The sequence below is a fragment of the Schistocerca serialis genome, chromosome 6 (assembly GCF_023864345.2).
Source record: "Schistocerca serialis cubense isolate TAMUIC-IGC-003099 chromosome 6, iqSchSeri2.2, whole genome shotgun sequence".
Lineage (NCBI taxonomy): Eukaryota > Metazoa > Arthropoda > Insecta > Orthoptera > Acrididae > Schistocerca > Schistocerca serialis.
Window position 1 is genome coordinate 463,830,540 of NC_064643.1, and position 14,461 is coordinate 463,845,000.

The 14,461-nt window shown below is 47.8% G+C and overlaps 1 protein-coding gene across 1 annotated transcript in view; it reads right to left on the minus strand.

Moving 5' to 3' along the window:
* Positions 1-13,818, minus strand: part of LOC126483904 (aspartate aminotransferase, mitochondrial) — a 94,670-nt gene extending 80,852 nt beyond the window's left edge. Inside the window, exon 1 of the mRNA XM_050107172.1 lies at positions 13,638-13,818. Coding sequence (XP_049963129.1) covers positions 13,638-13,726 — 89 coding nt within the window. The 5' untranslated portion in view covers positions 13,727-13,818. The remainder of the gene's footprint in view (positions 1-13,637) is intronic.
* Between the last annotated feature and the right edge of the window lie 643 nt (positions 13,819-14,461).

Here is a 14,461-nt window from a genome sequence, read left to right on the forward strand (position 1 = left end):
AAATTTGTCCATGTTGAGTGTGAAATGCCAATTCCTGCACCAAGTGTCAATCCTCTGCAAGTCTTCCTACATATCACTACAATTTCCTACCACTGTGATTACTCGGTTTACAACAGCATTACCCGCAAAAAGCCTCATGGAACAGGCAACATTATCCACTGGGTCATTTTTTTTATATATATATATATATATAAAAAACAAAGATGAGGTGACTTACCGAACAAAAGCGCTGGCAGGTCGATAGACACAAGCATACACACAAAATTCAAGCTTTCGCAACAAACTGTTGCCTCATCAGGAAAGAGGGAAGGAGAGGGGAAGACGAAAGGAAGTGGGTTTTAAAGGAGAGGGTAAGGAGTCATTCCAATCCCGGGAGCGGAAAGACTTACCTTAGGGGGAAAAAAGGACAGGTATACACTCGCACACATGCACATATCCATCCATCCATATGTGCATGTGTGCGAGTGTATACCTGTCCTTTTTTCCCCCTAAGGTAAGTCTTTCCGCTCCCGGGATTGGAATGACTCCTTACCCTCTCCTTTAAAACCCACTTCCTTTCGTCTTCCCCTCTCCTTCCCTCTTTCCTGATGAGGCAACAGTTTGTTGCGAAAGCTTGAATTTTGTGTGTATGTTTGTGTTTGTGTGTCTATCGACCTGCCAGCGCTTTTGTTCGGTAAGTCACCTCATCTTTGTTTTTATATATAATTTTTCCCACGTGGAATGTTTCCTTCCATATATATATATATATATATATATATATATATATATAGACACACACACACACACACACACACACACACACACACACACACACACACACAGGGTGTTTCAAAAATGACCGGTATATTTGAAACGGCAATAAAAACTAAACAAGCAGAGATAGAAATACACCGTTTGTTTTTTTTTTTTTTTTTTTTTTTTTTTTAGGGCGCAAAACTTCTATGGTCATTAGCGCCCAGCCCGTGACGTAGAAAACAGGAAAAAAACGAAATTTAAAATCAGCAGCAATGGGAACAAAGTCATAAAATTTGAGAAACTAAAGGCAGAAGGAATGCTTAAAAATCCACTATAGAAAGGGGTTGGTTGTCCCCAAAAAAAGCTTCAAATGACTGACGTCATTTCACTGTCACTAATAAACTGAAGAACGCGGTCAGCTGAGCGCGTGTCATCTGCTAAAATCGACGATAGATCAGGCGATAGCTGTAGACGGGAGCGTAACGGATTAAAATAGGGGCACTCAATTAAAAGGTGTCTGACCGTCCACAGCTGAGAGCAGTGGGGACAGAGTGGGGGAGGATCACCGCTTAAAAGATGTCGATGACTGAAAAGACAGTGCCCTATCCGGAGTCTAGCTAAAATTACCTCCTCCCGACGACGCGTTCGAGAGGAAGAGGTCCAAGCGCAAGGAAGGGCTTTCACTTCCCGCAATTTATTATGGGGAAGTGTTGACCAATGCGCATGCCATAAATGAGCAACTTGGCGACATAAACCGCTCCGTAGATCGGTAAACGGAAGAGACTGAATAGCTGGCCGAGGAAGAGAGACTGCAGCCTTGGCCGCTATATCGGCTGCCTCATTCCCACAGATACCAGCATGTCCCGGGAGCCAGAGGAACGCCACTGAGACGCCCCCCAGGTGGAGCAAGTGCAGACAGTCCTGAATCCGGTGGACCAGAGGGTGCACAGGGTAAAGAGCTTGGAGACTTAGGAGAGAGCTGAGAGAATCTGAGCAGATTACGTACTGTATCCGCTGATGGCGGCGGATGTAGTGGACAGCCTGGAGAACAGCGTAAAGTTCCGCAGTATAAACCGAACACTGGTCGGGAAGCCGAAAGTGATTTGGGGTGTCGCCAACAATATAGGCACTCCCCACACCTAACGATGTTTTCAAGCCGTCGGTGTAAATAAATGTGGCTTCCGTCATGTGTGCACATAGAGCAGCAAATGTCCGACGGTAAACAAGTGTAGGGGTACCATCCTTGGGAAATTGACATAGGTCTCTGAGCAAGTCGATCCGGGGACGGAGCCAAGGCGGTGCTGTACCCCAAGTTGTCAAGAAGGTTTTAGGAAAGCGGAAGGAAAGAGAATGGAGCAGTTGACGGAAGCGGACTCCCGGGGGTAGTAGGGAGGAGGAGCGGCCTGCATACCCGACATCAAAGGAGGCGTCGAAAAAAAGGTCATGGGCTGGATTAGCAGGCATGGAAGACAGATGGCTAGCATAACGACTCAGAAGGACTGCCCGCCGATTGGACAGCGGAGGTTCAGCAGTCTCAGCATAAAGGCTTTCCACAGGGCTGGTGTAAAAAGCTCCAGACACTAAACGTAATCCACGGTGGTGGATAGAGTCGAGACGCCGAAGAATAGACGGCCAAGCAGAGGAGTAGACTATGCTTCCATAATCCAATTTCGAGCGCACTAAGGCGCGATAGAGGCGGAGAAGGACCACTCGGTCCGCTCCCCAGGAGGTACCATTCAGGACACGGAGGGTGTTAAGGGAACGCAGACAGCGAGCCGAAAGATAGGAAACGTGGGAGGACCAGCACAGTTTTCTGTCAAACATAAGACCCAAGAATTTAGCGACGTCGGAAAACGGAAGGTTGACAGGACCTAGATGTAAGGAGGGCGGAAGAAACTCCTTACGTCGCCAAAAATTAACACAAACGGTCTAACTGGGTGAGAAACGGAAGCCGGTTTCGATGCTCCACGAGTGCAGGCGATCGAGACATCCTTGAAGACGTCTTTCAAGAAGGCTGGTCCATTGAGAGCTGTAGTAGATCGCAAAATCGTCCACAAAGAGGGAGCCCGAGACATCAGGAAGGAGACAATCCATAATTGGATTAATGGCGATGGCAAACAGTACAACACTCAGCACGGAGCCCTGGGGTACCCCGTTTTCTTGGGAGAAAGTACCGGAGAGAGTAGTGTTCACCCGCACCCTAAATGTGCGCTCTGCCATAAATTCGCGAAGAAAAAGGGGCAGCCGGCCTCGAAAGCCCCAAGAGAACAGTGTGCGGAGGATGCCTGTCCTCCAACAGGTATCGTATGCTCTCTCCAGACCAAAAATATTGCTACCGTTTGGCGTTTCCGGAGAAAATTGTTCATGATATAAGTGGAGAGAGCAACAAGATGGTCAACGGCAGAACGATGCTCTCGGAATCCGCATTGGGCTGGTGTTAAAAGACTGTGGGATTCCAGCCACCAAGCTAAACGGTAATTCACCATACGCTCCAAAACCTTACATACACTACTCGTGAGAGAAATGGGGCGATAGCTAGAGGGGAGATGTTTGTCCTTTCCAGGTTTCGGAACGGGAACGACAATAGCTTCCCGCCATCGCCTGGGAAAGGTACTGTCGGTCCAAATTCGATTATAAAGGCGAAGGAGGTAACGCAGGCTATGGGTTGATAAATGCAGCAACATTTGGACATGGATACCATCCGGTCCTAGGGCAGAGGAGAGAGAAGAAGAGAGGGCATGTCGGAGTTCCCGCATGGAGAAAACAGTATTGTAGCTTTCGTGATTTTGAGAGGAGAAAGCAAGATGTCGCACTTCCGCTGCACGTTTCTTCGGGAGAAACGCTGGCGGGTAATTTGAAGAGCTCGAAATCTCAGCAAAGTGCTGACCCAATGAGTTAGAAATTGCGACGGGGTCCACTAAGGTATCATGCGCGACAGTGAGCCCAGAGACCGGGGAGAAACTAGGCGCGCCTGAGAACCGTCGAAGCCGACTCCAAACTTCCGAGGAGGGAGTGAAGGTGTTAAATGAGCTAATAAAGAATTTCCAGCTTGCCTTCTTGCTATCACGGATGACGCGACAGCATCGCGCACGGAGCTGCTTATATCGGATACAGTTGGCCAAAGTTGGATGGTAACGGAAAATGCGAAGAGCACGTCGCCGCTCACGTATTGCGTCACGGCATGCCTCGTTCCACCAAGGAACTGGGGGGCGCCGGGGCAATTCGGAGGTGCATGGTATTGAATGTTCCGCAGCTGTGAGAATAACGTCGGTAACATGTGTGACCTCATCGTCGACGCTGGGAAAGCGACGGTCATCGAATGTCGCTAGAGACGAAAAAAGTGTCCAATCGGCTTGGGCAAACTGCCAGCGTCGCGAGCGCATATATGGCAGTTGAGGCTGCAGTCTAAGAACACATGGAAAGTGGTCACTCGAGTGTGTATCATCAAGGGCGAACCATTCGAAGCGCCGAGCTAGCGGAACAGTACGGACCGCAAGGTCCAAATGAGATAAATTTGCCGTGGAGGCAGACAAAAATGTGGGGACCCCAGTGTTGAGGCAGACTAGATCCGCTTGGTGGAAGACATCTAGCAATAGTGAGCCACGTGGACAAGGATGTGGAGATCCCCAAAGCGGGTGGTGGGCATTGAAGTCCCCAACCAGCAAATAGGGGGGTGGAACCTGATCAAGAAGATGAAGGAGATCAGCTCGTGCCATTGGTGTAGACGATGGAATGTATACCGTACAAAGAGAGAACGTGTATCCAGAAAGGGAAAGACGGACGGCGACAGCTTGGAAGGAACTGTTTAAGGGGATTGAGTGATAATGGAGAGTATCATGGAGCAGAATCGTGAGTCCTCCATGGGCTGGAGTGCCTTCAACAGAGGGGAGGTCATATCGGACGGACTGAAAATGAGGGAGAACAAAGCGGTCATGGGGACGCAGCTTTGTTTCCTGAAGACAGAAAATGACCGGCGAGTAGGATCGTAAGAGGATCGACAATTCATCCCGATTGGTGCGAATGCCGCAGATATTCCAGTGGATAATGGACATAGGGTGAACAGAAAATGGAGGAACGTGACCAAGGGTGCTGTCAACTCAACGACTGCTCAGAGCTTGCGACCGACAGCATGGAATGGCATTCAGTCGAAGGCAGAAGATCCTGATCCATAGGTTGGTCAGGAGCAGCTCCTCCCACCAACGATCGGCCAGTTGACCGGCCACCAGCAGTGCGCCTCGGCGACACAGAAGATGGCCGAGGGCGATTTCCGCCAGGTGGTGCTGTAGATGGGACACGCCTTGGCGGAGAAGGAGAGGAACTGTGTTTCTTCGTAGCCTTCTTGGAAGTATGATGTTTAGATGAAGGAGGAACCGATGGTTGTGAAGTTGCAGTACGTAAAAACTCTTCATGAGAATGCTCTTTTTTCGAAGACTTGGCGTCTGACTTTTGGGCTCGAGATTTAGCAGAACCCGACGAAGGGTGAGCCATAGAGTGGGCAGGCGAAAGTGGTGAGGTTGAACGGGCGATCTTTGCGCTGGCCAATCTGACGACCGTGGTACTAAATGTGAGGTCGCAAGTCTGCGTGGCCGCCTCCTTTGTTGGCCGAGGAGAAGCAAGGACAGTGCTGTATTTTCCTTTCTGAGGCACGGTGGGCTGTCGACTGGCGAGTAACTTTCGAGCAGCAAAGGTCGACACCTTTTCCTTCACTCTTATTTCCTGGATTAGCTTTTCGTCCTTAAAAACGGGGCAATCTCGAGAGGAAGCAGCATGGTCACCTATACAGTTGATGCAGCGAGGGGATGGAAGTGGACAAGCACCCTCATGGGCATCCTTGCCACACGTAACACATTTGGCCGGATTGGAACAGGACTGGCTGGTGTGATTGAACCGCTGACATCGATAGCAACGCGTAGGGTTTGGGACATAAGGGCGAACGGAAATTATCTCATAGCCTGCTTTGATTTTTGATGGGAGTTGAACTTTGTCAAATGTCAAGAAGACAGTGCGGGTTGGAATGATGTTCGAGTCAACCCTTTTCATAACCCGATGAACAGCCGTGACGCCCTGGTCAGACAGGTAGTGCTGAATTTCTTCGTCAGACAATCCATCGAGGGAGCGTGTATAAACGACTCCACGCGAGGAATTTAAGGTACGGTGCGGTTCCACCCGGACAGGGAAGGTGTGGAGCAGAGAAGTACGCAGCAATTTTTGAGCCTGGAGGGCACTGTGTGTTTCTAACAACAGGATGCCATTCCATAATCTGGAACAAGACTTTACAGGACCCGCAATTGCGTCGACACCTTTCTGAATAATGAAAGGGTTGACCGTGGAAAAGTCGTGACCTTCGTCAGACCGAGAAACAACAAGGAACTGTGGCAACGATGGAAGAACTGACTGTGGCTGAGACTCAGTGAACTTACGTTTGTGAGCAGACATAGTGGAAGGTGAGGAAACCATTGCGGAAGAATCCCCCATGATTACCGGCGTCTCCGATGGCGCGCTCCTCCCTTGTGGGGGCCCTCACCGAGGGCACACCCGCCTTAGGTGATTGTTCACACCTCAGGTCACACATCCCGACAAACGGACGGAGGGACCAATCGGCACTTTTGGAAGGTATCAGCTCGGGTAATCACCCCTCCCTGGGCCTGGCCGTTACCAGGGGGTACGTACGTGTCCTACCTGTCTACCCGGGGCGGGGAATTACGCATTACCCCGTCACCGGCTACGCATGGAAGTGCGTGGGTCGGCCTTCAGACACACACAGGGAGGAAAAAAGAGAAAGGGAAAGGAAAGAAGAGGGGGTCTCAAACGCCGCAGCGGAGAAAAGGGCAAGGAGAAGAGGGAAGGAAAAGAGAAGGACAGAGGAAGGACGAGGACTTTCAAGTCTAGAAAGCAAGGAATTTGGAACAGTTTCGAGCGTCCGTCTCCGGACGTAGGCACAAACCATACTCCCATAGGGGGAGAAAGGGAAGGAAAGAGCCAGAGGTGAGGGGGGGGGGGGGGGGGCGGAAATGGGGGACGGGGAGGGATGCGGAAAGAGAAGGGAAGGTATGCAGCCCGGAAAGGAAGGAGGGCCACATTAGCTTGGGGTCCCGTGCTCGCTACGAACGTGTCCACAAAAGAGTTGTGGACCCCCTGGGGGGACACCGTTTGTTGCAATACGCTTGGGACAACAGTACATTTTCAGGCGGACAAACTTTCGAAATTACAGTAGTTACAATTTTCAACAACAGATGGCGCTGCAAGTGATGTGAAAGATATAGAAGACAACGCAGTCTGTGGGTGCGCCATTCTGTACATCGTCTTTCTGCTGTAAGCGTGTGCTGTTCACAACGTGCAAGTGTGCTGTAGATAACATGGTTTATTCCTTAGAACAGAGGATTTTTCTGGTGTTGGAATTCCACCGCCTAGAACACAGTGTTGTTGCAACAAGACGAAGTTTTCAACGGAGGTTTAATGTAACCAAAGGACCGAAAAGCGATACAATAAAGGATCTGTTTGAAAAATTTCAACGGACTGGGAACGTGACGGATGAACGTGCTGGAAAGGTAGGGCGACCGCGTACGGCAACCACAGAGGGCAACGCGCAGCTAGTGCAGCAGGTGATCCAACAGCGGCCTCGGGTTTCCGTTCGCCGTGTTGCAGCTGCGGTCCAAATGACGCCAACGTCCACGTATCGTCTCATGCGCCAGAGTTTACACCTCTATCCATACAAAATTAAAACGCGGCAACCCCTCAACGCCGCTACCATTGCTGCACGAGAGCCATTCGCTAACGATATAGTGCACAGGATTGATGATGGCGGTATGCATGTGGGCAGCATTTGGTTTACTGACGAAGCTTATTTTTACCTGGATGGCTTCGTCAATAAACAGAACTGGCGCATATGGGGAACCGAAAAGCCCCATGTTGCAGTCCCATCGTCCCGGCATCCTCAAAAAGTACTGGTCTGGGCCGCCATTTCTTCCAAAGGAATCATTGGCCCATTTTTCAGATCCGAAACGATTACTGCATCACGCTATCTGGACATTCTTCGTGAATTTGTGGCGGTACAAACTGCCTTAGACGACACTGCGAACACCTCGTGGTTTATGCAAGATGGTGCCCGGCCACATCGCACGGCCGACGTCTTTAATTTCCTGAATGAATATTTCGATGATCGTGTGATTGCTTTGGGCTATCCGAAACATACAGGAGGCGGCGTGGATTGGCCTCCCTATTCGCCAGACATGAACCCCTGTGACTTCTTTCTGCGGGGACACTTTAAAGACCAGGCGTACCGCCAGAATCCAGAAACAATTGAACAGCTGAAGCAGTACATCTCATCTGCATGAGAAGCCATTCCGCCAGACACGTTGTCGAAGGTTTCGGGTAATTTCATTCAGAGACTACGCCATATTATTGCTACGCATGGTGGATATGTGGAAAATATCGTACTATAGAGTTTCCCAGACCGTAGCGCCATCTGTTGTTGAAAATTGTAACTACTGTAATTTCGAAAGTTTGTCTGCCTGAAAATGTACTGTTGTCCCAAGTATATTGCAACAAACGGTGTATTTCTATCACTGCTCGTTTAGTTTTTATTGCCGTTTCAAATATACCGGTCATTTTTGAAACACCCTGTGTGTCTATATATGGTCGACAGACACACAAACATACACACAAAATTCAAGCTTTCGCAACAAACTGTTGCCTCATCAGGAAAGAGGGAAGGAGAGGGAAAGACGAAAGGATGTGGGTTTTAAGGGAGAGGGTAAGGAGTCATTCCAATCCCGGGAGCGGAAAGACTTACCTTAGGGGGAAAAAAGGACGGGTATACACTCGCGCGCGCGCGCGCACACACACACACACACACACACACACACACACACACACACACACATATCCATCCACACATATACAGACACAAGCAGACATATTTAAAGACAAAGAGTTTAGGGCAGAGATGTCAGTCGAGGCAGAAGTGCAGAGGCAAAGATGTTGTTGAATGACAGGAGAGGTATGAGTGGCGGCAACTTGAAATTAGTGGAGATTGAGGCCTGGTGGATAACGGGAAGAGAGGATATATTGAAGAGCAAGTTCCCATCTCCGGAGTTTGGATAGGTTGGTGTTAGTGGGAAGTATCCAGATAACCCGGACGGTGTAACACTGTGCCAAGAAGTGCTGGACGTGCACCAAGGCATGTTTAGCCACAGGGTGATCCTCATTACCAACAATGTCTGCCTGTGTCCATTCATGCGAATGGACAGTTTCTTGCTGGTCATTCCCACATAGAATGCGTCACAGTGTAGGCAGGTCAGTTGGTAGATCACGTGGGTGCTTTCACACGTGGCTCTGCCTTTGATCGTGTACACCTTCCGGGTTACAGGACTGGAGTAGGTGGTGGTGGGAGGGTGCATGGGACAGGTTTTACACCGGGGGCGGTTACAAGGGTAGGAGCCAGAGGGTAAGGAGGGTGGTTTGGGGATTTCATAGGGATGGACTAAGAGGTTACGAAGGTTAGGTGGACGGCGGAAAGACACTCTTGGTGGAGTGGGGAGGATTTCATGAAGGATGGATCTCATTTCAGGGCAGGATTTGAGGAAGTCGTATCCCTGCTGGAGAGCCACATTCAGAATCTGATCCAGTCCCGGAAAGTATCCTGTCACAAGTGGGGCACTTTTGTGGTTCTTCTGTGGGAGGTTCTGGGTTTGAGAGGATGAGGAAGTGGCTCTGGTTATTTGCTTCTGTACCAGGTCGGGAGGGTAGTTGCGGGATGTGAAAGCTGTTGTCAGGTTGTTGGTGTAATGCTTCAGGGATTCCGGACTGGAGCAGATTCGTTTGCCACGAAGACCTAGGCTGTAGGGAAGGGACCATTTGATGTGGAATGGGTGGCAGCTGTCGTAATGGAGGTACTGTTGCTTGTTGGTGGGTTTGATGTGGACGGACGTGTGAAGCTGGCCATTGGACAGGTGGAGGTCAACATCAAGGAAAGTGGCATGGGATTTGGAGTAGGACCAGGTGAATCTGATGGAACCAAAGGAGTTGAGGTTGGAGAGGAAATTCTGGAGTTCTTCACTGTGAGTCCAGATCATGAAGATGTCATCAATAAATCTGTACCAAACTTTGGGTTGGCAGGCCTGGGTAACCAAGAAGGCTTCCTCTAAGCGACCCATGAATAGCTTGGCGTACGAAGGGACCATCCTGGTACCCATGGCCTTTCCCTTTAATTGTTGGTATGTCTGGCCTTCAAAAGTGAAGAAGTTGTGGGTCAGGATGAAGCTGGCTAAGGTAATGAGGAAAGAGGTTTTAGGTAGGGTGGCAGGTGATCGGCGTGAAAGGAAGTGCTCCATCGCAGCGAGGCCCTGGGAGTGCGGGATACTTGTGTATAAGGAAGTGGCATCAATGGTTACAAAGATGGTTTCTGGGGGTAACGGATTGGGTAAGGATTCCAGGCGTTCGAGAAAGTGGTTGGTGTCTTTGATGAAGGATGGGAGACTGCACGTAATGGGTTGAAGGTGTTGATCTACGTAGGCAGAGATACCCTCCCGACCTGGTACAGAAGCAAATAACCAGAGCCACTTCCTCATCCTCTCAAACCCAGAACCTCCCACAGAAGAACCACAAAAGTGCCCCACTTGTGACAGGATACTTTCCGGGACTGGATCAGATTCTGAATGTGGCTCTCCAGCAGGGATACGACTTCCTCAAATCCTGCCCTGAAATGAGATCCATCCTTCATGAAATCCTCCCCACTCCACCAAGAGTGTCTTTCCGCCGTCCACCTAACCTTCGTAACCTTTTAGTTCATCCCTATGAAATCCCCAAACCACCCTCTCTACCCTCTGGCTCCTACCCTTGTAACCGCCCCCGGTGTAAAACCTGTCCCATGCACCCTCCCACCACCACCTACTCCAGTCCTGTAACCCGGAAGGTGTACACGATCAAAGGCAGAGCCACGTGTGAAAGCACCCACGTGATCTACCAACTGACCTGCCTACACTGTGACGCATTCTATGTGGGAATGACCAGCAAGAAACTGTCCATTCGCATGAATGGACACAGGCAGACAGTGTTTGTTGGTAATGAGGATCACCCTGTGGCTAAACATGCCTTGGTGCACGGCCAGCACATCTTGGCACAGTGTTACACCATCCGGGTTATCTGGATACTTCCCACTAACACCAACCTATCCGAACTCCGGAGATGGGAACTTGCTCTTCAATATATCCTCTCTTCCCGTTATCCACCAGGCCTCAATCTCCGCTAATTTCAAGTTGCCGCCACTCATACCTCACCTGTCATTCAACAACATCTTTGCCTCTGCACTTCTGCCTCGACTGACATCTCTGCCCAAACTCTTTGTCTTTAAATATGTCTGCTTGTGTCTGTATATGTGTGGATGGATATATGTGTGTGTGCGCGCGCGAGTGTATACCCGTCCTTTTTTCCCCCTAAGGTAAGTTTTTCCGCTCCCGGGATTGGAATGACTCCTTACCCTCTCCCTTAAAACCCACATCCTTTCGTCTTTCCCTCTTTCCTGATGAGGCAACAGTTTGTTGCGAAAGCTTGAATTTTGTGTGTATGTTTGTGTGTCTGTCGACCTGCCAGCACTTTCATTTGGTAGGTCACATCATCTTTGTTTTTTTTATATGTATATTGTGTAAAGCAATGGTACTATAACACTCCCTTGGAGGACACCCAAAGTTACTTTTACATCTGAAGACTTTTCTCCATTGGGAATAACACACTGTGTTCTGTTTGCTTGAAACTCTTCAATCACACAACTGGGCTGTAGTACTTACACCTGTATCTTGTTCATTAGGCAGCAGTCCTGAACTGCACCTAGTGCATTTCACAAGGTGTGGGACACACCATCTAATTGAGCACCGATATCTACAGATTTCTGGGTCTCGTGGACAAAGAGAACGAGCTGTGCGTGAGTTACATGGTCTTAGTTTTTGGAATCCTTGTTAACTTCGAAAAAGGATATTCCCGGTCTCCAGAAATGGCACAATATGCAAGCATACAACATGTTCCTAAATTCTATAACAGTGTGACGACATTTCTTGAAAATGGGAATCACCTACATAACACCCCCACCCACTCAACTGCAAATGCTTTGCTCCTTGAGAGACCAAAGGTACACTGCTGGTTGAAAAGGAGCAAGTTCTTTCACATACACTATGTACAATCATGCTGGTATTTCATCAGGTTCAGTTCAATTTCCTCTGCTCAGTGATTCCACTTGGTTTTCTATCCCACTATCACTTATTTCAAAATCTGTCATTCTGACATTTGTCTGATGATTTAAAGAAGGAACTAAAATGTGATATTCCTCAGTGAAACTGAGAAGAGTCAGTGTTTCAGCCTTGTGTGCAGGCCTCCAATTTGATGCCATTATGATCACAATGTGTCTGTGCTGATGGCTTTGGCCTGCTAACAGTTTAATATGACACCTGAAATTAAGATTTTCTGTCAAGCCAGTGTACGTAATTTTACTATTGAGTTATTGTGCATTAACATTCATTGGTTCTACTGAAGAGCACTGTCACCACAGCCAAGATTTCACGGTGGTGGTTATTATCGCACCCTAACTAAGAGCAGTAACACCTATAGAGCAATGTTATATAGTCAGGAGGTTACCCTGTAGGAAAAACAGTTGCACTAAACTTTAACATTACAGAAAATTTTTTGTGGCTCATTACAAATAAAAACTTATCAGTTTCGAACCACATTCAAAACAGTCTGCAAAGCATAAAGACTTAACTGTTTATTTCAGAAGGGATCATTCTTTCCATTTGTAACTGAAATTGTCCCCACAGACTCTTCTTTGTCACTAAACACGTTTTGTTTAAACAAAACAGGCACCATACTACTACCACTTCAATACTTCTAATCCCCCTTCGATGCCATCTGTGGGAGAGAATAGCTACAAGCCTCTTTGACAATCATTCTGGTTAGTTCATCCCACCTGGTTCAAAACGGCTAATTTTCCTTCTACAGACTGCTGGTTTTAATAATATTAAATGGAAAGTATGTTCCAGACTCCATTTCAACATCTTGGTTCATGGTGAAACCCTGAACTGACAGCATGTCAATACCTTCAGTAAGCATCAGGTTTTAATGGTCCAGATTACTAATTCGTTTCTGTGCTTGCGTTGCATACATTTAATATCTGATACACGGACATTAAAAGCCTCCCAATTGTTTCTCAAATGACACGAATTTTATGTTGATATAAAGGTAATTTGGAAAGTCTTAATTCGCGAAAATTGTACATTATGGTAACAGTTTCCTTGTGCACACATGTCTGCTAATGTTGGGAAACCTTTAAACTGTTTTAAGGTGGCTATAAAAATGTAACTGGAGATACAGGCATAGTCAATCCGCAGAATATATTTTAATTATTAAGAACATGGAAGCTACATACGAACTGACCTCTACTGAAATAGTACGGAAAGAACCGAATTCTTTCTATTCCTGTTTCGTTTAGAGATAACCTACTGGTGGCCTCTAAAAAACTTTCTCCATCCCAACTGCCAGCTTATACACACACGAATGCATTTCGTAACATACAGAGCTAACTACCGGCTGTACACAATTACTGACTCGAAATCGGATGCAGTACACCGGCCAACGTTCGCTGGCGAAGTCTCAAATCTTCCGCCGCATTACTAGAGGTACTTCAGCCGTGACCTCTAAAGGTCACATGGGATAAAAACTGTAAATTTCTGTATACATAACACTGGTAGTGTATAAATTAAAATACGAGACTGTCATTCGGTATTTCAGTATCTGCGCAGAGTAACTATGACTACTAGGTCACAGGTCCTTAACAGGAAACTGTCCGCAGGTGTTTGGCTAGTGCACCAAGATAATGTTATAGTTATCTACACGGGCGAAAAACACTATATACTTGCCTGGCTCTCGTAGCAACTGCTGAAATAACATTCTGATTACTTTTCAATAACGAACTCGACGCCAATGCCACTCTTGCTGTAGGTGCCATATCCAAGATGTAAAACGAATTACTCTTCCACAGTTGTCACACACCCCCTACCGGCAAGTACCCAGAGCTCCAGCTGTTTTTAGCTATTGGGTTGGCACGCAATGGAACCAGAGATGTTACGTTGAAAGTGTCGATAATTCTCTTTAGATCGAGATACGAAGTCGATTTATACGGCACGTAAACAGAGTGGCACTGTCAAGTGGAAATGTGCTAACACAAACAGAGCGTCAACACAATGTCATTCCACTTAGTACAACACTAGAAATGAAAGTAATGTTATGGGGTGTGCAACCAGGCAGCATTTGATCAACGTCCGACATGGGACGAATTAGTAACGAGTACTTTACATGTGTCATATCTTTGAACATAGTTCAGTGCTTCATACCTACTTGTGTTGCGACGTTTGCTGTATATGTGCTGCTCTTCAGTGTGTTGAATTTCTCTCGAGGTCCTTAACTACAATCCGACGTAATGAACCTGACACCTACCCCAGTCATGACAGAGCAGCAAGGACTACCAGGAACAGGTTCTTCTCTACACATGCCTACTGTACCTGAGCCATCTCCTGCCTCTCCTGGCGAAACGCTATCAAGACAGGGTAACGTAAGTCTACCGTATTTTGCGTCTACGAAGCCTCAATTATGGTTTGCACTGACTATAAGGACTCAGTTATGGATTGCAGAAATGGACGCCATTTTTAATTGCGCAACATTGCTTCAGATGTGGACTAATCCA